General features: G+C 43.5%; 1 protein-coding gene across 3 annotated transcripts in view; it reads left to right on the forward strand.

The window, feature by feature from the left end:
* Positions 1-15,954: 15,954 nt before the first annotated feature.
* Positions 15,955-22,492, forward strand: part of ANO1 (anoctamin 1) — a 196,289-nt gene continuing 189,751 nt past the window's right edge. Inside the window, exon 1 of one of the 3 annotated variants that reach the window (XM_056527583.1) lies at positions 15,955-16,049. In XM_056527583.1, the coding sequence (XP_056383558.1) occupies positions 16,022-16,049 (28 nt within the window). In that variant the 5' untranslated portion in view covers positions 15,955-16,021. Of the gene's footprint in view, positions 16,050-17,925; positions 18,066-22,492 lie in introns of those variants that run through there. The other 2 variants (XM_056527585.1, XM_056527586.1) reach the window with 2 other exon arrangements.

The following is a 22,492-nucleotide window of genomic DNA, read 5'->3' on the forward strand; positions in this document are numbered from 1 at the left end:
TGAGTCCTCACTTCTGGTAGTGTGCCATGGTGCCCTAGATATCTTTAGCGTTCCCAACAGCCCTGCCAGTGTGTTTAGTGGGCAGTAAATCTGCTTCTCACATAACATTCTGAATTGTAATTGAATATAAATTAACTAGATCTGAGGTCTGCGACCTTTTCAACTTACATTGATGGCAAGTAGTCAAATTCAACTAAAAATGGAGAAGATACATTGATAAATTCGTGAAATAAAAAAAATTTGGTAGATAAATATTAGACATACTGGATGGCATATAGTAGCCAGTGCATATGGTAATTTAAAGCTAATCTAGGGATTTTTAAGCCCCATGACTCACAAGCCCATTGTTGTTAATGTGCAACAGGGCAGCAATAGGAGACCAACGACTGGTTCTCAAGAGCGCAACGTGCTACAATGTGACTCTGAGTGAGGTGTGTACCTCCTGTAATACCACACACTGTGCCTCCGAATATTATATTTCTACACACTGTACCCTATGAATATAATACTGCCACAAACTGTGCCCCTGAATATTATACTGCCACACACTGCGCCTCTTAATATAATACTGCCACACACTGTGCCACTGAATATAATACTGCCACACATAACACACTGTGCCACTGAATATAATACTGATACACACTGTGCCTCTTAATATAATACTGCCACACACTGTGCCTCTTAATATAATACTGCCACACACTGTGCCACTGAATATAATACTGCCACACACTGTGCCACTGAATATAATACTGCCACACACTGTGCCTCTTAATATAATACTGCCACACACTGTACCACTGAATATAATACTGCCACACACTGTGCCACTGAATATAATACTGCCACAAACTGTGCCTCTTAATATAATACTGCCACACACTGTGCCTCTTAATATAATACTGCCACACACTGTGCCACTGAATATAATACTGCCACACATAACACACTGTGCCACTGAATATAATACTGATACACACTGTGCCTCTTAATATAATACTTCCACACACTGTGCCACTGAATATATTATTGCCACACAATGTGCCTCTTAATATAACACTGTCACACACTGTACCACTGAATATAGTACTGATACACAATATGCCTCTTAATATAATACTGCCACACACTGTGCTACTGAATATATTATTGCCACACAATGTGCCTCTTAATATAACACTGTCACACACTGTACCACTGAATATAGTACTGATACACAATATGCCTCTTAATATAATACTGCCACACACTGTGCTACTGAATATATTATTGCCACACAATGTGCCTCTTAATATAATACTGTCACACACTGTACCACTGAATATAGTACTGATACACAATATGCCTCTTAATATAATACTTCCACACACTGTGCCACTGAATATCATACTGCCACACACTGTGCTACTGAATATCATACTGCCACACACTGTGCCTCTGAGTGCACGCACCTCGGCGGGCAGTCCGCCGGGTCGCCCTGGGCCCCTCCGGAGGCGAAGCGGAAAGAAATGTCAAAGTCCTGGTTGTCGCGCGGGGGGCTAAGCGCAGGTCCCTGTACCCAGGCAGGGCACTCCCACCTCGGGCACGGGATCCTCAGAGCGGGCCCCCCCGGCGACAGGGAGCGGGAGCACCACGTAACCTCGGTAACCCTGAGCCCCTCAGGAGGCAAAGCGGATAGAAATGTCAAAGTCCCAGTTGTCGCACCTACAATTTTAGTCTTTCCTGAATCCTATCAGGGGCTCCCAGAACTCAAATACCCCCAGGGCTTACGGCAGGGCTGATTTATAACAAACAGTCACAAGAACAAATACACTGTATGTCTCCATTTATCAATATATCAAGATGGTAACAAATAAAAAGAATAGGGACTCATGACAAAAACTGAATGTTGAAAAAAACTGAATGATGTCACAAATGATAAAGTCAGGAATTAAAGGGGTTATCCAACATAAGGTGACTTTAGTAATTTAGTGTCATACAGTAATGGACATACTTACTAAGGATCTGTGCTTGTGTTGGAGGTAAATGGCCATGTCCTGTGTCATTCGTAAGGCAACTTGGGTTGTTTTTGTGAAACTAGCGACTTCCTGTTTCTGTGGCCTTCCTCAGACTACAATCAACAGGATCCTTTGTTTCAAGGTGGGAGGAGACTTATTTCACTCTCACCTATAGCAGCACAGCACAACCTGACACATCTGTGTGATGATGAATGCACGTACATGTGCACTGATAACATCATCAGGGGGGCTGGCTTCACACACAACAGACGAAGCAGCCAAGCCCCCTTTCAGCACCCGACTTGTGATGTATTGTCTCGGGCCGCACAGCAAGCTGAAAAACGTCCAAGACAACACTCATTTTGTAAGCTGCAGAAAATAAACTTCTGGGGAAAAAAGACAAAGAAATTCCATACCAGCCACCAAACACAGGTAACCGAAGTATATTAGTAACTAGACTGACTTTGCTGTGTGGTGTCCCGGTACCGTATTGCATACCGTACCTTGTATGGTGGTCCCCAAAGTCAGAGTTACTATGTTCAGGTAGGGTCCCCCAGGTGGGACAGCCCCTAGTCGCCTCCTCCTTCTCTAATTTTATAGTGTTTATGTGTATATATTTAATATTGTATATTTATATAATTACCTTTATAGCATCGCAGGACCTTCGGTCATGTGACTATGTTAATTCCTTTGGGTTATGCTTTAAGACCTTTCAGAGGTCACATGGTGTGGTCACATGTCAGACCATGATCCTTTGTACAGATAATTGACAGAAGTTTTGGACCAATCAGCTTAAGGCCAGCCATTGCCCATATAAGGGAGCTGCAGCCAATGATCGCTCTCTTGGGTTCCGGATCATCGGAGAGTCGAGATCTGCGTAACTTGCAAAGACAACCCTAGGCCAGAAGCCTGCCGGCCTCAGCCTGAATCAAACCGTGAGTCCTAAACTAAATCCCCGCTAAAGCTAGCGTGACTACTGGACCGAAACTAAATCCAGTGGAACAGCGCATATCAGTTTCCGGACTTTAAAACGCTTGTTTGTAAAGAGACTGTTCCTGTTATAAAACTTGCATAAAATCTTCAGTAAAAGTTTCAACAGTTTTCAGCAAACTCTCCTGTTGTGGACATTCACTTATTTAATACCTCCCTACCGCTCTTGGGACGGGTGGCGGTAGGACAAGCTTTACCGGGGAGCAGTCACGAATAGAAAGGGTTAAGCAAGCACCCTTTAGTAACCGCACAGCTACACCCCATATACCCTACAACCCCAGGCTACCACAGCTGCTTAGTCAAAGAACCAAAAATCCCAGAATACTCCTTTAAAGGGTACCTCTCATCAAAAAAACTTTTGATATATTATAGATTAATGTATGCAGAATAACTTTATAATTGCATGTTATTAAAAAAATATGCTTCTTTCTATAAAATTTTCCACTTTGAAGAAATGACCACTAGGGGTCTCCCTACCAGTCCTGGCAGCAAGCATTTCAGACTCATGCTGGAGTCCTAAACACTACGAGCTGCCAGTCTGCTTTGTTCACAAAGGAGAACACTCAGAGCTGCCAGCCTGCTTTGTTCACAGCCTGTTTGGCTGTGAACAAAGCAGGCTGGCAGCTCTGAGTGTTTAGGACTCCAGCATGAGTCAGAAATGCTTGCTGACAGGACTGATCGGGAAAAATACAATAGAAAGAAGCATATTTTTCATTAACATGCTATTGGAAAGTTATTCAACATTCATTAATCTAAAATATATCAAAAGTTTATTTGATGAGAGGTACCCTTTAAAGCAGATGGATGATGAATAAAACCAAACTACACAAACTGACCCAAAACAGCTTTCCCTGAATCTGTACCTACATCTATTCCTAAACACTGACCCTATTACCAGATACCACCGATCCTTCTTTTCCTGAAAATATCCCTTATGTAAACCCTGATCTTCAAAACTTACTGTAACACAAACAACAGGAGGACTCACGACCAAGCAACAAAAAGTCTGAACCAATCGATCAACCGGACTGACTATATACAAAACTAGACTAGAACAAGGTACTGGAGAAATACACGGAATACTGAGTTAAATAACATGATCCAGAGTACTTGCATAGCAGCTCCCGAAAACAAACTAATAGATGGGGAAATGGAATAGCGATTTGATACCCCCTATTCCTAACACCACCCAACTGTCCTGATTTTCCCAGATTGGTCCTAAAATGCAATAGGGCTTATAAAAATATGCCCAAAATGGGGATAAGGACATCAAAATGTCCTACAAATGTGGTTTTCAATGTTGGAAGGTATAATGGGGTACAATGGTGGATAGACAGTTTCCATCATTGGAATAGCTAGACAGAGGGTCTCGAAGGACAAAACTGTTGGATGGAGTAGCATAATCTGACCTATAAATCCACAAAGTGGACCAGAGATTTAGTTGATGTTGGACGATCTCCCAGGTCTACTGTTAGGATATTTTAGGACAATTATTGCTCTATTTGTACAAGGGTCAGGGAAGGTTTCTCCGCTCTTTACCATCACCCAGCTGTCCGTAGTATCACCAAACAACTGCTGCTGTGTGCAGAACCCTTTCGCACAACAGGAAGTGTCCACGTGCAGGCAAAACCCAATCTTTCAATCTGTTGCTATTTATAATGTTATCTTCTATGGGAAAATGGCTATGAATCAAATACATAAATCAATCTTGAATGGACATCCTATTGGGGCCTCTTTGTGGCCAGTCTGGAATGTACTTGTCCCTTTACTAACCAGCAGAGATATTGGTCTTTTTTGTGGCTTTCCAATGGAACAACATTGCAAAATACACTGGTGTAAAATAAAAAAATAACAGGGCAGAGTGTGATATAGTGTTTATGGGGAAGAAGTAATGGCAAAGAAAAAAAATAACTATTACTTATCAGGCTAGATTCACATCTGTGTCGGAGTCCTATTTGGAGAGCTCCATCGCGATTTCGGTTTATTTAGGAGGATCTGACCGGACAAAAAAAAAAGAACTCTGTATGTAGTATTTTTTGTCCAGTCAAATCTTGCTAACAAAACAGACACCAGACAGCAACCAGATGGACCCCATTAAAGTGCTCCAGAGCTTTCTAGAAGTTAATGGATAAGTAGTTGTCAATGGTGTATGCTGCGGTCCCTACTCACCAACTAGTGGTAATCATGACCCTAGGAAGTTCCTCCCAGGCTTCCACTGTCTGGGCCAATCAGATATGTATGGGGTGGAGGCTTTTGGCACAATACTCCTTGCCCAGGAGTATTTTCATGACGTGTTTAGTTATGCAGAATTCACTCTGGCTAAAAGCCCACAAAGAGATTAGTGTTTGCTGAAGAATCTTTGCTCAGCCTGTTCTCCACTTCTGACTAGTAAATTCTCCCTCTTGGAGCAAGAAGCAGGATACTTGAGGATGGATGCCCTCTCAGCATCGACTGGAGACAGTCATGGGTAAAATCCTCCTGAAACTCCACGCAGGGCTGTGATCACTGCAATCCTGTCCCAGATATCAGTGTACATGATTCTAGCGACTGGACTTGATTCTCTGGTCCAGACAAGCTGAGTTATCTTGCCTGAAGCAGGCTTTAGTTGAAACAAGTTGTTAGCAAGGCCTAAACTTTCCTGATAGGGCCTGGCAGGATAAACTCTGACTAAACTGGTATACCAAGCAGAAGCAGAGCTAGGAAAATTCCTTAAACTTCTCCGGCTAGAGCCAGACTAAACTAGTATGTTGGGTCCCGCACTCTGGGGAGAGACGATTGGACTTGGGATCTCCTTCCTCAGCCTTTCTAGGAGTTTCTACATAGAAACTGACCGATGTAAGTCAGATTATCAAAGATCCCCTCATCCTTTACAAAAGCAATCTACAAAAGGTGGAAGCAAAGTGTGAAAACATCAACCCCCTCTACATCCATAATAATTCAGTGTAGGCAGAGACATAATGTAATAGCAAGTTATGCATGTGCAACTCACAATACTGATGTTAGAAAGGGGTAACTCAGCAGCAGCTGGAAGATGGTACCGGGACACTGCAAAAGCCTCAAGTTACTGCAAGTGACTGTGTATATGCGAGTCTCTGTAAGCCCACTCTTATGAATCCCCATAGCCACCACTGGGCTGGGCCTGGTGGTCTGAGCTTCCTCCCAGGAACCACGGGAACTGTACCAGCCACTATGGATAATCCCTATAGGCAGAGCTGGTGCAAGGATTTTTGCCATCCAATGCAAAAGCTAATTTTTCCGCCCCATCTTCATATGGTGTACCACCATTTAGACAAACAGGTATAGACATTTTATAGCGTTATTTTCAATATATATCCTTTGTTACCTTTTGAATAAGCAAATGTGACTGCAAATCACTTAAAGCGAACCTATCATCAGTGTCACCTGCACTAACCTGTGTTACAGACTTGTAGTGTGGGTAACACTGATTATTATGATACTTACCACGAGCAGGTCCATCGCTCCGTTGTGACATTAATTCCTCTTTTTCAGTTTATGTAAATTAGCAACTTGGGACGCGGACGGGGTTCCAAAGGCTTACTCGGGCACAGTGTATGCCTCCTGCTTAGCCTGAGCTGTGCCCACTGCTGTTTAGCCGCTGGCACAGCTCAGAGCAGGGATTCCCGCCAGTAAAGTGACAGGAGTCAAGGCTCCAGTATGCAGCGGTGCGCTCTGCATCCTCCCTTATGTGAATGTACTGTAACACTCCGTTTGGCGTGCTGCACCCGACCCACGGAGTGATACATACCAGATGAAGTCAGCATTTTGCGGTCAACTCCGTGTGGTTCCAGCTGGAGTGGCCTCCATGCAAATGTGTGCGATTTTCACCGATGGTTTGTCATATGGCATTGGCAAAAAGTGAACTTACGCGCGTCTATAAAAATATGCCCATAACACCCCACTGACGTGAGCGGTGCAAAAGGGCATTTGCACTAGCAAAAGTCATATCATACGCGTGGCACACGCACATAAGACAGCCCTGACTGAAAAAGTGCTCCAAGTGACCCAGCGCACAGGCCTTCATACATGAAATATAGCAGGTTGTTGACACAAGTGTCATGTAAATATATATATATATATATATATACATATATATTGGTCAGCACATCCTAATGCACAGCTATTGTATGAAATAAGTATACAGGTGCATGCTGCTGCGGATGAACTACAAATACAAACAAGATGATGACAGCAGCACAATGCTAGTGCTAAGCTATATGTGAAATATGTTTTACTTTGCAATACCGCTACGGTGAAAATATGAGGTTCCAAGCTTACCATGTGGCCAAATAGTGTGTACCATCCCAAATTTTTTCACAGGAGAACCCAGGACAAAACCATTCCCTATGACTGAGCCACCGCTACAATAAAACGGATAACACATTGTCACCTTCTACAGAACCCTGGGAAGCACTGTACTAAGGCGTTGCTTTATTGCCATCACCAAACAACCCCTCACCTTTTTTCTTCAGAAATATTTAATCATGGCTAAATTTCTAATGACATCCTCAATGCGTCCGGGCTTGTTTACTTTGCTATGATATATCACATAGGAATTTGAGTGGCCTCACCCTACGGCTATGTGAACACGATTGAACATAGCCGTAGGGTGAGGCCACTCAGATTTATATCTGGTATATCATTTCAATGGGATTCTGATGCACTGTGCACACAGCGGAATATCTGCCACGGAAAACCCGATTCCGGAGTCCACAGAAATAATAGACATGTCTATTCTTTCTGCGGAGTCCACACGGAAATGCATTGCCGTCTATGAGACAGTGATTTCTGATGCTGCCAGAGCTCTGCAGTTGGTGGAATGTCCGCGCATGGGCAAGACACCTGCTGCGGTTTTGAATTTCCCGCTGTGGATTTTCCGCAGGGGAATATCTGCAGCCATAAATTCACGGCAGATCACATTGACCTCAGTGGGGACTGCTGAGGATTTGCTACTGTGGAAGTTCCGCAGTGGAAAACCCACTGCTGGAAACTCACGGTAAACCCGCTTGTGTGAACGCACCCCAAAGTATGTGACTACAGCATCCTATATTGGGTGCTTGCAATCTGTTGACCCTGCACCAGAGCAATGATCTAATGAATTGATGCAGTACATGTGTACTCCATTGATCTGTATAAACAATCAAAATGATTGCTCATACAAGTATATATATATATATATATATATATATATATATCTGTGAGTGTGTGTGTATCTCAATCAAACAAAAATAAAAATTACAAAAAAAATAAAAAATTTGGTATCATCATGTGTGGACTTGTCCAAACTAATTGAATACAATTTTGTTGATCCTGCATATTGAATTAAGTAAATTTAAAAAATAAAATGCTAGAATTTTTTTGTAAAATCACATGGCAGAAATTTTTTTAAATAGAAATCGAATGGACGGAAAAAATAAAAATTTAAAAAAGTTTTAGGGGTCAGAAAATGGTTTGTTGTTCTTTGAAAGTATATTAAACAAAACTATACAAATTAGCCCTTATTTACAAAGAGTGTTGTGTAGGTTTCTTTGTGGGTTTTAATCCCCTACAATTTATTTCCCACGGTATTTACTAAGGTTTCCCTACATTTTCCACTTTTCCCAACATTTTACTTTTTTTTTTTACACCTGCTCTGATCTGTCGGGTTTTCCTCAGCTCAAATCCACCACATTTCTGTGGAAATCTTAGTAAATATGTAGTTTTTTGTGTGAAAATGTCGGGAACACGCCCCTTTTCGGTGACCACGCCCCCTTTCACAAAGGCCACGCCCCTTTTTGGGTTTTCTTAGCAAAATGAAGAGTTAGTCGGGTCTTTTCAATTCTGGTGCAAATTCTGGCGCAGACCGAATTTCTGGCACAATGGGCCAGAATCTGGCGCACAACCCGGCAAAACATGTCGGGTTTTCAATAGTAAATGAGGGCCATTGGGTATTGTTGTTATTGTACCAACCTGGCAACTAAATATGTGTCTAATTTACCACACAGTGAATGGCATAACACAATCGCCCCACCTCCCCCATTTACCAAATAGCACTTTTTCCCTCACAAAATTTTTTTTTAGTTTTTGCAGTATAGATTATGGGAAAATGAAGGGTTTCATTTCAAATCAAATTGGTTCCACAAAAAACAAGCCCTTATATGGGTCTGTAGATGGAAACATTTAAAGGAGTACTGCAGTGGTAGACACTTATTCCCTATAGGGAATAAGTGTCTGATCGCAGGGGGTCCTACCACTGGGATCCCCGCGATCTCCCGTCGGGGACCCGGCATTGCCGCGGCTCTCCTTTAAGATTTATGGCTCTTAGGAGCTGTAAAGAGTAAATGTGCAAAAATGAGTTGCTGAGGGGTTAAAAAGCTGTGATTCTGGTGTTATTAATGTAAATGAGTCACCACCCTTACATATATGAGTCATGGCGACATGCCGCGCCAATCTGATCGAAATCTAAAGCCGTCATTTACACGGTTTTATAAGGCATCACTGTCCTCACTCGATGCTTCAGGCGTCTCCCAGACGTCAGAATAGTGTTTTATATGTAAGTGATTGTTTCCTCGGGCTGCACCTGCTTCATCTCAGGACTCGTAGAACGTAGGTGTAAGATGGGCGTAAACGTCAGGCCCGTCACAGGTGATGTCTTGACTGTCTCCTTACAGCAGTGTGCCCTAACCTTGGTACCTCCAGCTGTTGCAAAACTACAACTCCAAGCATGCCTGGACAGCCAAAGGCCTATTGTGGTCACAACTATGGGGGAGATTTATCCAAACTTGTCTAGAGTGTGGTGGACCACCGGTGTATGGCGGGACCACGGGTGTAGCGGTGTAGGTGGTTGGATCAGATGGTATGAACCCATAGGACAAGATGTCGTTAACCCCTAGTGTTCGTGACGACAGAGTGTTTTTTGGTATCAGAACCACACAAACGGTATCTCCGCTATTCCAATGGCTAGTTAGTGAAAGTAGAGTCCACAACCAGTTATGGTTTAGCGGAGGCTTTATTGAGTTTAAGAAAGAGGGAATTATCTTCACAGCTAAGGACAGATTCCCAGAGAGGTGGCCAGGAACTCAGGAAGACTTCGCAGCTTGCTGGGACCAATATACTTGTAATAGACTTGACTTGAGATTGGACTTGACTATAAGCTAGACTTGACTACTTGTAGTGACTTTTGACTTACTGGAATGACTGTAGCTTTGTGGCCTTCCAGGTAGCTGGTCACTTGCACTGAGATCTCTGGTGTTAACTGTTCCTCAGCAAAGATCGTTTATATAGTGGGGGGCTGGACTAAGGCCCATTGGTCAAGCTGCGGGTCATAGGTTAAGCTGGTGCTCTCTGGGAGAACATGTGACAACAAATCATGTGACTGCATAACATAACATGTGAGAGACTTACACAGGTCCTTGAGACCTCCCACAGGTCATGTAAACCAACTATACACTGACTACATATAAGGTGGGATAAATAACATTATAGAAACAGCAGTGGAGCCCCCAGGTCACCGAGGGACTCAACCTGACAGGGCCTAAGTGTAGTGCAGGACCATGTCCTGTACTGGGACATTACAAGAGGAAAAGTTACTGAGTTGCCCATAGCAACCAATCAGATCGCTTCTTTCATTTAAAAAAAAGGCCTCTGAAAAATTAAAGAAGCAGTTTGATTGGTTGCTATGGGCAACTCAGCAACTTTTCCTCTAGACTGGTTTTGACAAATCTCCCCCTAAATTTTGACAACCAGAGTGCCTCCAGATGTTGCAAAACTACAACTCCCAGCATGCCCGGACAGCCTTTGGCTGTCCGGGCATGCAGGGAGTTGTAGTTTTTCAACAGCTGGAGGCACCTTGGTTGGGAAACACTGCCTTACAGACTGGAGAAGGTCTAGCATGTTTTAATGACATCTTCAAGGGTACATATCCCCTTTCGTTTCGGATGTCAAAGTGACATGTCAGAATTTATGGGGGTACGGGTGCAGAGACCCCACAGTGATCATTAAAGCGAATGGTCATCAGTGGTATTGGAAACTTGCTAAACTATTGCTTTAGGGCCCCCAAAAGAAAATTCCGCCCAAAATTTCCAAGAGAAAATTCTGGGGGGGGATTCTGCTTGCAGCAGCCTCCCATTCGTTTCAATGGGATAACGCTGTACAGTTCACACTGCGGAATTTCTGGATGGAAATCCCATTTGTTCAATGGGACTAAATGACGGAATCCCATGTGCTCAATGGGACTAAAACTAGCGTTGATTTGGAGCGGCGATGATTTCGCAAGGAAAATTCCATAGTGGGAACGGGCCCCTGTTAAAATGTCTGAAAAGCAGCTCAAGACTTGCGGTCATGAAACAGCACTTACACATTTGGTGTAAGCGTAAGGCTATGTTTGCACAGCAGAATTTCCAAGCGGAATTCAGCTCAAAAATTTCGCTCTACCATTGATTTTAATGGGATTCTGCTGCACTGTGCACATGGTGGAATTTCTGCGGCAGAAACATCCTGATTCTGGTGGCCGCAAAAAGAATAGCCATGCCTATCCTTTCTGAGAGTTGCCGTCTATGAGACAGCGCATTTTTGAGCGGTCCTAGTGCCCACCGGATCATTCAAACGTGCGGAATGGCCACCCTGACATTCCGCATGGAATCAGCCACGTGAACATGGCCTCAGGCTTCCTTAAAGGGTTAACAGAAGTGAGAAAAACGTGAAAAATCGCACTAGGCACTTCTGTGATCGAAGGTAATTGTGGTGGACAACTAGTGTATGAAGGGACCACGGGGTGTAGCGGTGTAGGTGGTGGGGCCAGATGGTATTAACCCCTAGTGTTCATGATGCCAGAGTGCTTTTTGGTACCAGAACCACACGAACGGTATCTCCGCTATTTCAATGGCTAGTTAAGGAGAGGAGAGTCCACAACCAGTTATGGTTTAGCGGAGGCTTTACTGAGTTCAGATAGATGAAATTACTTTCACAGCTAGGTCAGATTCCCAGAGAGGTGGCCAGGAACACAGAAGGACCTCGCAGCTTGCTGGGACCAATTAGACTTGTAATAGACTTTAGACAATTATCTTGAGGCTTGACTATGTGCAGGACTTGACTAGTTGTAGTGACAGCAGACATAGACATTTGACTTACTGGAATGACTGTAGCTTTGTGGCCTTCCAGATGCTGATCACTAGCACTGAGATCTCTGGTGTTTGCTGGTTCTCAGTACAGACTGATCTGAGAGAAATTGTAATGTCCGCCACTTTATATAGTGGGGGGCTGGACTAAGGCCCATTGGTCAAGCTGCATGTCATAGGTTAAGCTGGTGCTCTCTGGGAGAACATGTGACAACAAATCATCTGACTGCATAACATAACATGTGACAGACTTACAGGTCCTTGAGACCTCCCACAGGTCCTCTGCTCTACCATAGAATGTGTCGGTAGATAAGAACCATTTGGCCCATCTAGTCTGCCCAATAATCTGAATCCTATCAATAGTCCCTGGCCCTATCTTATATGAAGGATAGCCTTATGCCTATCCCTATTTTATATGAAGGATAGTCTTATACCCATCCCTATCTTATATGAAGGATAGCCTTATGCCTATCTCTATCTTATATGAAGGATAGCCTTATACCTATCCCTATCTTATATGAAGGATAGCCTTATGCCTATCTCTATCTTATATGAAGGATAGCCTTATGCCTATCCCTATCTTATATGAAGGATAGCCTTATGCCTATCTCTATCTTATATGAAGGATAGCCTTATGCCTATCTCTATCTTATATGAAGGATAGCCTTATGCCTATCCTTATCTTATATGAAGGATAGCCTTATACCTATCTCTATTTTATATGAAGGATAGTTTTATGCCTATCCCTATCTTATATGAAGGATAGCCTTATGCCTATCCTTATCTTATATGAAGGATAGCCTTATACCTATCTCTATCTTATATGAAGGATAGCCTTATGCCTATCTCTATCTTATATGAAGGATAACCTTATACCTATCTCTATCTTATATGAAGGATAGCCTTATGCCTATCTCTATCTTATATGATGGATAGCCTTATGCCTATCCCTATCTTATATGAAGGATAGCCAAATACTTATCCCATGCATGTTCAAACTCCTTCAATGTATTTGCAGCGACCACTTCTGCAGGAAGGCTATTCCATGCATCCACTACTCTCTCAGTAAAGTAATACTTCCTGATATTACTGCATAAACCTTTGCCCCTCTAATATAAAGCAATGTCCTCTTGTAGTAGTTTTTCTTCTTTTAAATCTCCTCTCCTCCTTTACCGTGTTGATTCCCTTTATGTATTTAAAAGTCTCTATCATATCCCATTTATACATTAGGATCCTGTCTATATATTAACCCCTTAAGGACCGGGGTTTTTTCCGTTTTTGCATTTTCGTTTTTTGTTCCTTGCCTTTAAAAAATCATAACTCTTTCAATTTTACACCTAAAAATCCATATGATGGCTTATTTTTTGCACCACCAATTCTACTTTGTAATGACGTCAGTCATTTTGCCCATAAATCTACGGTGAAATGGGAAAAAAAATCATTGTGAGACAAAATTGAAAAAAAAAACGCAGTTTTGTAACCTTTTGGGGGCTTCCGTTTCTACGTAGTACATTTATCGGTAAAAGTTACACCTTATCTTTATTCTGTAGGTTCATACGATTAAAATTATCCCCTACTTATATAGGTTTGATTTTGTCCTACTTCTGGAAAAAATCATAACTTCATGCAGGAAAATGAATACGTTTAAAATTGTCATTTTCTGACACCTATAACTTTTTTATTTTTCCGCGTATGGGGCGGTATGAGGGCTCCTTTTTTGTGCCGTGATTTGAAGTTTTAACAGTACCATTTTTGCATTGATAGGACTTATTTTTATAAATTTTTTCATGATATAAAAAGTGACCAAAAATGCACTATTTTGGACTTTGGAATTTTTTTGCGCATACGCCATTAACCGTGCGGATTAACAATATATTTTTATAATTCGGACATTTCCGCACGCGGCGATACCATATATGTTTATTTTTATTTACACTGTTTTTTTTTTTTTTTTATGGGAAAAGGGGGGTGATTCAAACTTTTAATAGGGGAGGGGTTAAATGATCTTTATTCGCTTTTTTTTTTCAGTGTTATAGCTCCCATAGGGACCTATAACACTGCACACACTGATCATTGTTATCCCATAGGGACCTATAACACTGCACACACTGATCTTTTACATTGATCACTGGTTTCTCATAGGAAACCAGTGATCGATGATTCTGCCGCTTGACTGCTCATGCCTGGATTTCAGGCACTGAGCAGCCATTCGGCAATCGGACAGCGAGGAGGCAGGTAGGGGCCCTCCCGCTGTCCTGTAAGCTGTTCAGGATGCCGCGATTTCGGCTATACCGAACAGCTCACTGAGTTAGCTGGTTTCACTTTCGCTTTTAGCCGCGCGGCTCAGCTCTGAGCGCGCGGCTAAAGGGTTAGTAGTGAGCGGCGCAGCGATCGGCGCTGCGCGCTATTAGCGGCTGGTCCCGGCTTCACTATGACGCCGGGCCCACCGTGATATGATGCGGGGTTACGGTGTAACCCCGCTTCATATCACGGGAGCAGGACCAAGGACGTACCGGTACGTCCTTGGTCCTTAAGGGGTTAAAGCAGTATACACAACATTCTGGAAACAACAGGGGGAGAACCTGCAGGGGAGCCCCCAGGTCACTGAGGGTCTCAACCTGACAGGGCCTGAGGGTTACCTGACAGGGCCCATGGCTACTGTGCTCTGGCCTGTTGCCCATAACAGCCAATCATATTTATTTTTCAGAGACCTTTATAAAAATGAAAGAAGCGATCTGATTGGTTGCTTTGAGCAACTGTTCGACTTTTCCTCTGTACAGGTTTTGTGTTCACACTGAGAAGTTGACTAGAAATCATTTCGATCAGGAAATTTAGCAAATCTGCCATCTTCTGCTTGGTGGGGAATTTTGTGTAAAAATGGCCCGGAATATGACACGGAATTGTAAGGAAATCAGGAGGAGGATCACGAAATGCTGTGGAGGAAGTTCCGCCATTCTGGGGTTTGATCCACGCAGAAATTCCGTGTCAATTTACCTCCAAACTTATTTAGTCAAGAAAAATAAAGTCCCATTGACTTCAATGGGCTTTTACCCGCGGATTCCTACAGAAGAATGATTATGTTCAATCCTCCGGTAGAATACGATTCTGCATCAGAGTTTCGTCTGAGGAAATTCAACAATGTGAACAAAGCAGCAGAAAGACCAATAAAGTCAATGGATCTTTCATTCAAGTGGGAATTGGAGCTCAATACAGGCCCAGAATTACGAAAGTAAATTCCTTGGGACTTCTTCAGTGTGAACATACACTAAGTTTGTAATAATTGGACCAGACTTCTTACGGATGTAGATATATCCTCATAGTTGCTTATATCAAGGGGTCTATACATAGAGATCACTGGATGTAAATATACAATATGGAAGCAACCCATAGCAACCAGAGGCCCTTTGGAAAATGAGAGCTTACATTTTTTTTTCCCCACCGGAATACCACTACAATCAAAGACTATAGGACTTGGCTATCTTCATCAGTCCCATATAGAGGTTATTTGGAGTGGTGTGAACCCAAAGCTATGCTGGCTCCATAAATCGGGAGTTACATAGTCAGCATAGCTCGCTGTGCTAAACTGTTTACCGACTTCTCATTAATGTTAATGGAAGTTGGGCAAACTGTGTAAAATGAGCTGAACTAATTTATGCAGGCTAAAGTCAGCAACTGCCGAGCCGAGAAGTTTGTGAAGAATCGAATCACTGTAACTTCGCTCATCTCTAGTGGCTACCCATTGAAGTCAATGGGCTACGCTTGTGAATTTTCAGCTGCGGATTTGCTTTGTGTGACCAACCCTTTAAGTAGTCTATATGTTTTTAGATGTAGATACTGATTATGTCAGGGTCCTCCAGTAAGTAGATAATAAGGGCAGACGAGTCTTCCAAAAATAAAAAATAAAACACTTATCAGGACATGTGTCTTAAGACAGACAAGAAAACAGGTAAATTTCCTTGTTAAAGGGTACCTCTCATAAGAAAAACTTTTGATATATTATAGATTCTTGTTTGCAGAATAACTTTCCAATTGCATGTTATTAAAAAATATGCTTCTTTCTATTTAATTTTCCACTTTGAAAAAATGACCACTAGGGGTCTCCCTACCAGTCCTGGCAGCAAGCATTTCAGACTCATGCTGGAGTCCTAAACACTCAGAGCTGCCAGCCTGTTTTGTTCACTGCCAAACAGGCTGTGAACAAAGCAGGCTGGCAGCTCTGAGTGCTCTCCTTTGTGAACAAAGCAGACTGGCAGCTCGTAGTGTTTAGGACTCCGGCATGAGTCTGAAATGCTTGCTGCCAGGACTGGTAGGGAGACCCCTAGTGGTCATTTTTTCAAAGTGGAAAATTAAATAGAAAGAAGCTATTTTTTTACTAACATGCAATTGGAAAGTTATTCTGTATACATTAAACTATAATATATCGAAAGAAAATTTGATGAGAGGTACCTTTAAGGCTATGTTTACATGGGTGAATTTTGCGAAATTGCCATGGCAAGCACTGACTCTTTATTGAAAACTATGGAATTTTTGAGCAAAATTTTTCAACCAGATTCCGCTCTGAAATTCGGCCGTGTGAATGAGTCCTTAAAGGGCTACTCCACCGGCCAGTGTTCAGCCATCACGCCCCCTCCCATAGACTTGCATTGAGGGGGCGGGGTGTGACATCATGAGGAGGTGTGGCTGACCCCTGCAGCACGTGCACAGCATTCGGAACTAAATGTTCCGAATGCTGGCCAGTGGAGCACCCCTTTAAAGGAGATGTCTCATGCAAAAAATTTTTATCCCCTTTCCGCAGGATGGGGAATAAGTTTAGATTGTGGAGTGTCCGAGTGCTGGCCCCCCCCCCCCCCCCCCGTTATCTCCTGTACCAGGCCCCGGCTGGAGAGGCGCGTAATGACTCCTGCCTGAAGAGGGGTCTGCCTCTGTATATCTCTATGGGAGAGCCGAAGATAGCCGACCGGCTCCCCCATAGAAATATATAGAGGGGTGTGGTGCCCACGCTTTGGGCGAGGGTCGTGATGCGCTGCTTCTGTGGAGAGCCCGGTCTCCTTACAGAAGATCGCGGGGGGGGGATGGCCCGCGCTGTGGATAGGGGATACGTTTTTTGGGATGAGCTGCTGCAATAAATGGCTCTGGAGGATGCTCTTTGCATTGACTGTATACTATGTAATGGCTGCAGTGATGCTGTAAGAGTATATACTCACAGAGCACTTCCCCCAGTGGGAATAAGCTGAACGTGTTGTGTATCTTTCCTTTTTAGTCCCATATGGACAATTATATTGATTTCTAGTCAAATTCAGCTATGATGAGAAGTTAGCTACTTCCTCCTCTACTGCTGTCACTGCAGAACTGTCAGCTTCCTAGTAGTCCTATAAAATATGTGAAATAATAACCTAGGAACCTCAGGGGAAACATGTAAAAAAAATTATTTACAAAAAAAACAACTTTCATTTCTAAAGGCAAATCAATGAAGTTGTAGTCCACACTCCTGACTTCTGTCTATAGCCATCTTTCTTTTCAAGAAGTTATCCAGCCAGTGGCAAGGCCTTGGAGTATTCTACAAGCCTGAATTTGAGTTGTGCGCAACACAGTTCGGTGCCTTTTATACTCTATGGGGGGGGGGGGGGAGATTTATCAAAACATGTGCAGAGGAAGAGTGGTGCAGTTGCCCATAGCAACCAATCAGATTGCTTCTTTCATTTTCCACAGGCCTCTTTAGAGGCCTGTGGAAAATGAAAGAAGCAATCTGATTGGTTGCTATGGGCAACTGCACCACTCTTCCTCTGCACAGGTTTTGATAAATCTCCCCCCCCATGTGCCCCTCTGTCGGGGATATACTTCTTCCAATCATATATTGATTTTTTTTAAATTTAATAATTCCGTTTTTGTACATGATCATTGGAGGCGGCCATCTTGCCTTAGCGGCCATGCTTTACTGCAGCCACATGGACTATAAGAATAGGTAAGGTGAAGATGAGTCGAGGGCATGCTCTGTTCAGGTAGGGAGAGGAGGTGAGCGGTGACCAATACTTATTGTCAATGGTCATCCTGCGTTATCTATATAGAGGTGTCACCTTTATTGCATCTCTGGCAGTGATCCTATAGTTGACGTTTGAGAAGTGATGGCTTGAAGGCATTTCAGAAATATATATATATATACAGTGATCCCTCAACTTACAATGGCCTCAACATACAATAGTTTCAACATACAATGGTCTTTTCTGGACCATTGTAACTTGAAACCAGACTCAACATACAATGCTATGGAATCTGCGAAACGTGTCAATGGCTGGAAGAACCGACCAATCAGAATGGATATTTCACTGGTAAAGCCCGAGTATTCCTGAAGTGCATGCACTGACTGGGGTCTGGTAGCGCCCCCTACAGTACAGGGAGGTATTACATGTTCTGTACTCTTTACCTGTACCAGGGTTAGCTTCTCCTTTGGACACCAGGTGAGGGCGGCTCCATTTTCCTTTTTTTTTAGGACATTGCGTGTTCTGTACAGGACCCTGAAGAAGCTTCTGTCCTCTACATAGACCAGTGTTTCCCAAAGAAGTTGCCTCCAGCTGTTGCAAAACTACAACTCCCAGCATGCCCGGACAGCCTTTGGCTGTCCGGGCATGCTGGGAGTTGTAGTTTTGCAACAGCTGGAGGCACCCTGGTTGGGAAACACTGAAATAGACAGTGATTTACAGCTCCCAGCAGATCTTTATTACTATTATATGTAAGGATTTGCTTTATCTGTATTAGTTATCTACTTATTTATCTTTAATTATCACTTTTTCCTATTTTTGGATGACAGTTTTGTGGCTTCAGAACCAATTACCAGGTTTCCATAGAGTTATGGTCTCAACATATGATGGTTTCAACATACAATGGTCGTCCTGGAACCAATTAATATTGTAACTTGAGGGACCACTGTATATGGTAACGGGGATGTGATGCAGATGGAATTACCCTAGGGGCAGATGGCATTAACCCCTTGCGTTCGTGAGGCCAGGGCGTGGCTTAACCTTGATACCACCCGAAGGTATACCGCTGAATCCTGGGCTAGGCACGGGGGACAATAATGACTCTGACATCAAGTTACGGACAACGGTAGCTTTACTGAGGGTAGACAGATGGTTAAGTCTATACACTTCAGGCAGGGCTCAGAGACCTAAGGGCTTGCTGGGACTTGTAGTAGGACTGGACAATTTAATGCAGGCCACGCTGATTTCACAGTTGCTGACTGGGACTGACTTGACTGATGACTGACAAAGCTATGACTGTAGTTTACTTGTGTGGTGTCCCAGTACAGGATATGGTCCTACAATCCTGTGGTAAGCTTGTGGGGGTATAGGGTATATGGGGTGTAGCTGTGCAGTGATGAAAGGGTGCTGGTTTAACCCTTAACTGTTGTGACGCCAGGGTGAGGGCTCCTCAATATATACTTGTCCTATCGCCACCCGTCCCAAGAACGATAGGGAGGAATAAATGATTGTCCACAACCGGAGATTCAGAAAACTGTAGGAAACTTTACTGCAGATTTTATGCAGAGGTAAAACAGGAACAGTCTTTACATATGTACAGTCTATGAGGATCCTGACAGTTGGTTGGGACCTTGTGAGTATAAGCTCTGGAGATTGATTTACGCTGTTCCGCTGGATTTAGGGGATTGGTTTTAGGTCCAGCAGTCACGCTAGCTTTAGCAGGGATTTGATTTAGTAACTCACGGTTAGTAAGCTGCTGAATTGTTAGGCTTCAGGCCTAAGTCCTCTTGCAGAATTGTACAGAGTGATGCTTTCTCTAGAGATGATCAGGAGCAAGAGAGCGAGGATTGGCTGGCAGCTCCCTTATATGGGCAGGGGATGGCCTTGAGCTGATTGGTTCATCCCAACTGTCAGTCCTTTACACAAAGGATTATGGTAGAACATGTGACTACCCACGTGACCTGGAAGGTCCTTTAGCATACCATCACAGTAGAAACATTAGTCATGTGACCTAAGGTCCTGCAAACACTATATAGATCAATACATTACACTAATTATATACAAGTAACATAAAAAATTAAAGAACAAAGAGGTGACTAGGGATTATCTCAGCAAGCGGACCCCAACGGTACCAAGGAACTCTGACTTTGGGGACCCAACACACAAGGCACAGTATGAAATACAGTACCGGGACCCCACAGTCCCGTCAGGTTGAGTCCCTATATGTCCCCGGGGCTCCCCTGCAGTGTCTACCCCTGTGTATATAAGTTTTCACATGAAAGAGTAAAGGACCTGTATTGTTAGTCACCTGATTATGTCACATGTTTAGGTCATATGATTGTATTGTTACCCAGAGAACACCAGTGACCAGGTGACCTCACTAGTAACCTATGGGCTCCTTGCACAGCCCCCTTTATAAGGAAGGGAGGAGCTGCAGTCTGTGTCTTTGATCACACTTAATTTCCTGCTGAGGTCAAGTCCAGTCATCTGTCCCAGTCCCTGTGTGCAGCCATAGGAGGCCTCAAGCCTAAAGTCTGCAGCCACCTGTCAATTGCATGTAAGCTCAAGTCTTCTAATAGTCAGTCATGAAGTGAGTCAAGTCAAGTCTACTGTCTAGTCACCATGGCCTGCATAATAGTCAATCTACCTACTGCAAGTCCCAGCAAGCCTGCGAGGTCTCTCTGTGTCACTGGCCACCTCTCTGGGATACTGGCTGAACTGTATAGACTGTAACACCTGTCTATCCTCAGTAAAGCTACCATTATCCTTAACCTGGCCTTGGACTCTTTATTGCCCCTGCCTAACCTAGGTACTACCTTCGGCAAACCACGCCCTGGCATCACGAACACAAAGTGGTTAATACCATCTACCCCTGGGCAACACTATCTGCCCCTTACACCTCACCTCACACCCCGTGGCTCACCACACTTGACTGTGGCTGTAGACTTGACTTGAGGCCTCCAATGACTCTGGACACACAGAAGGACTTGACTTGACCTCAGCAAAGACTCAGCAACTAAGAGCAAGCTAGCTCAACCCAGGGCTTATATGGGGGAGAATAGCAGGGAGCCCATAAGTCACCCCTGGGATCACCTGGTCACCGTTAGGGTAACAATCACATGGTAGATTTCTTAAAGTAACAATACATTATATATCACAATACACAGCAAAACATATATACAGGGGGAAAACAAGTACAAGGAAGCCCGGGGGACAAAGAAGGGAGGCTGCCGGACAGGGCAGCAAGGGTACGGGATAACAACTCCTGTACTGGGCCATACATATAGTGTATATATATATATAGAAAGTGAAGGGAAATACATTGCAGTGATTTAAACCGTAGATCATTTTCTGATGAAACATTTATTAGAAAGCATGTCACCTCTGAATGTAAAAACATTACCCTGTCTAACATACTTCAAAAAAAAATTTTATCTTCTTTTTATAGAAATCATCGATTAAGCAAAAGACCACTAGGGGTCCCCATACTACCATCCAGAGCTCAATCCTGTCCAATTGCAGCATCATCTTTGTCCTAGCTGAAGCACAGGCAGGGACAAAGTCCAGGAAGTGATGGCAGGGCTAGTGCTCCTCTGTGCTCACTCCTGTCCTATCAGACTGCAGCATTAAAACAGAGAGAAGGGAGTTACAGAGCAGCCTGCAGTGATTGAATGAAGAGACCCAGCATAGCACAGCAGATTCAGGAAGGAAGTGAATGCATGGTGTGTGAGGGTGAGCTCAGTACTTGCCTTGGACATGCCCCTTTCCTGAGCAGTGGATGTCAGAATAAGTGAGCAGCAGAACAAAGGGATTTGTGAGCCAAATACAGAAGCTAGACACATAAAAAAGACATGTAATACATCTGCATGGCCTTTTCATAGGGCTTGCAAACATAATTTACCTATTGCAAGTAACCTATAGGGCCTATTACACAGAAGGCCTATAAATATATGTGGTGGCCCAGTACGGGATGGTGTTTCCCATACGCTTCTCCTGCCCTGTCAGGCAGAGTTACTTTATTTCCCCTGGGCCCCCTGCAGTGTTATCCCCTATGTACATATTTTATATGTTAAAAGTGTAATGTTTCTTTAATTACCGAGACCATGTGCTTGTTACCCAGGAGGCATTAGTGACCAGGTGACCCCTCAAGTGACCTATAAGCTCTATGCTAGACACCCCTATAAAAACCAGGGGTGAAGCTACAATCTCTCCTCTTCCAGCATTCTTGCTCCTGCTGAGGTCCAGTGCAGTCGTCTCAGTGTGTGTGTCCAGAGCATTGCAGGACTCAAGCCTAAAGTCTGCAGTCACAAGAAAGCTCAATGTCATCTTCATGTCAATTGTCAAGTCTTCTACATAGTCACCGTGGCCTGCACTAAAGTGTCTCTCTCTACATACTGCAAGTCCCATCAATCCT

Source organism: Hyla sarda, chromosome 6 (assembly GCF_029499605.1).
Source record: "Hyla sarda isolate aHylSar1 chromosome 6, aHylSar1.hap1, whole genome shotgun sequence".
NCBI lineage: Eukaryota > Metazoa > Chordata > Amphibia > Anura > Hylidae > Hyla > Hyla sarda.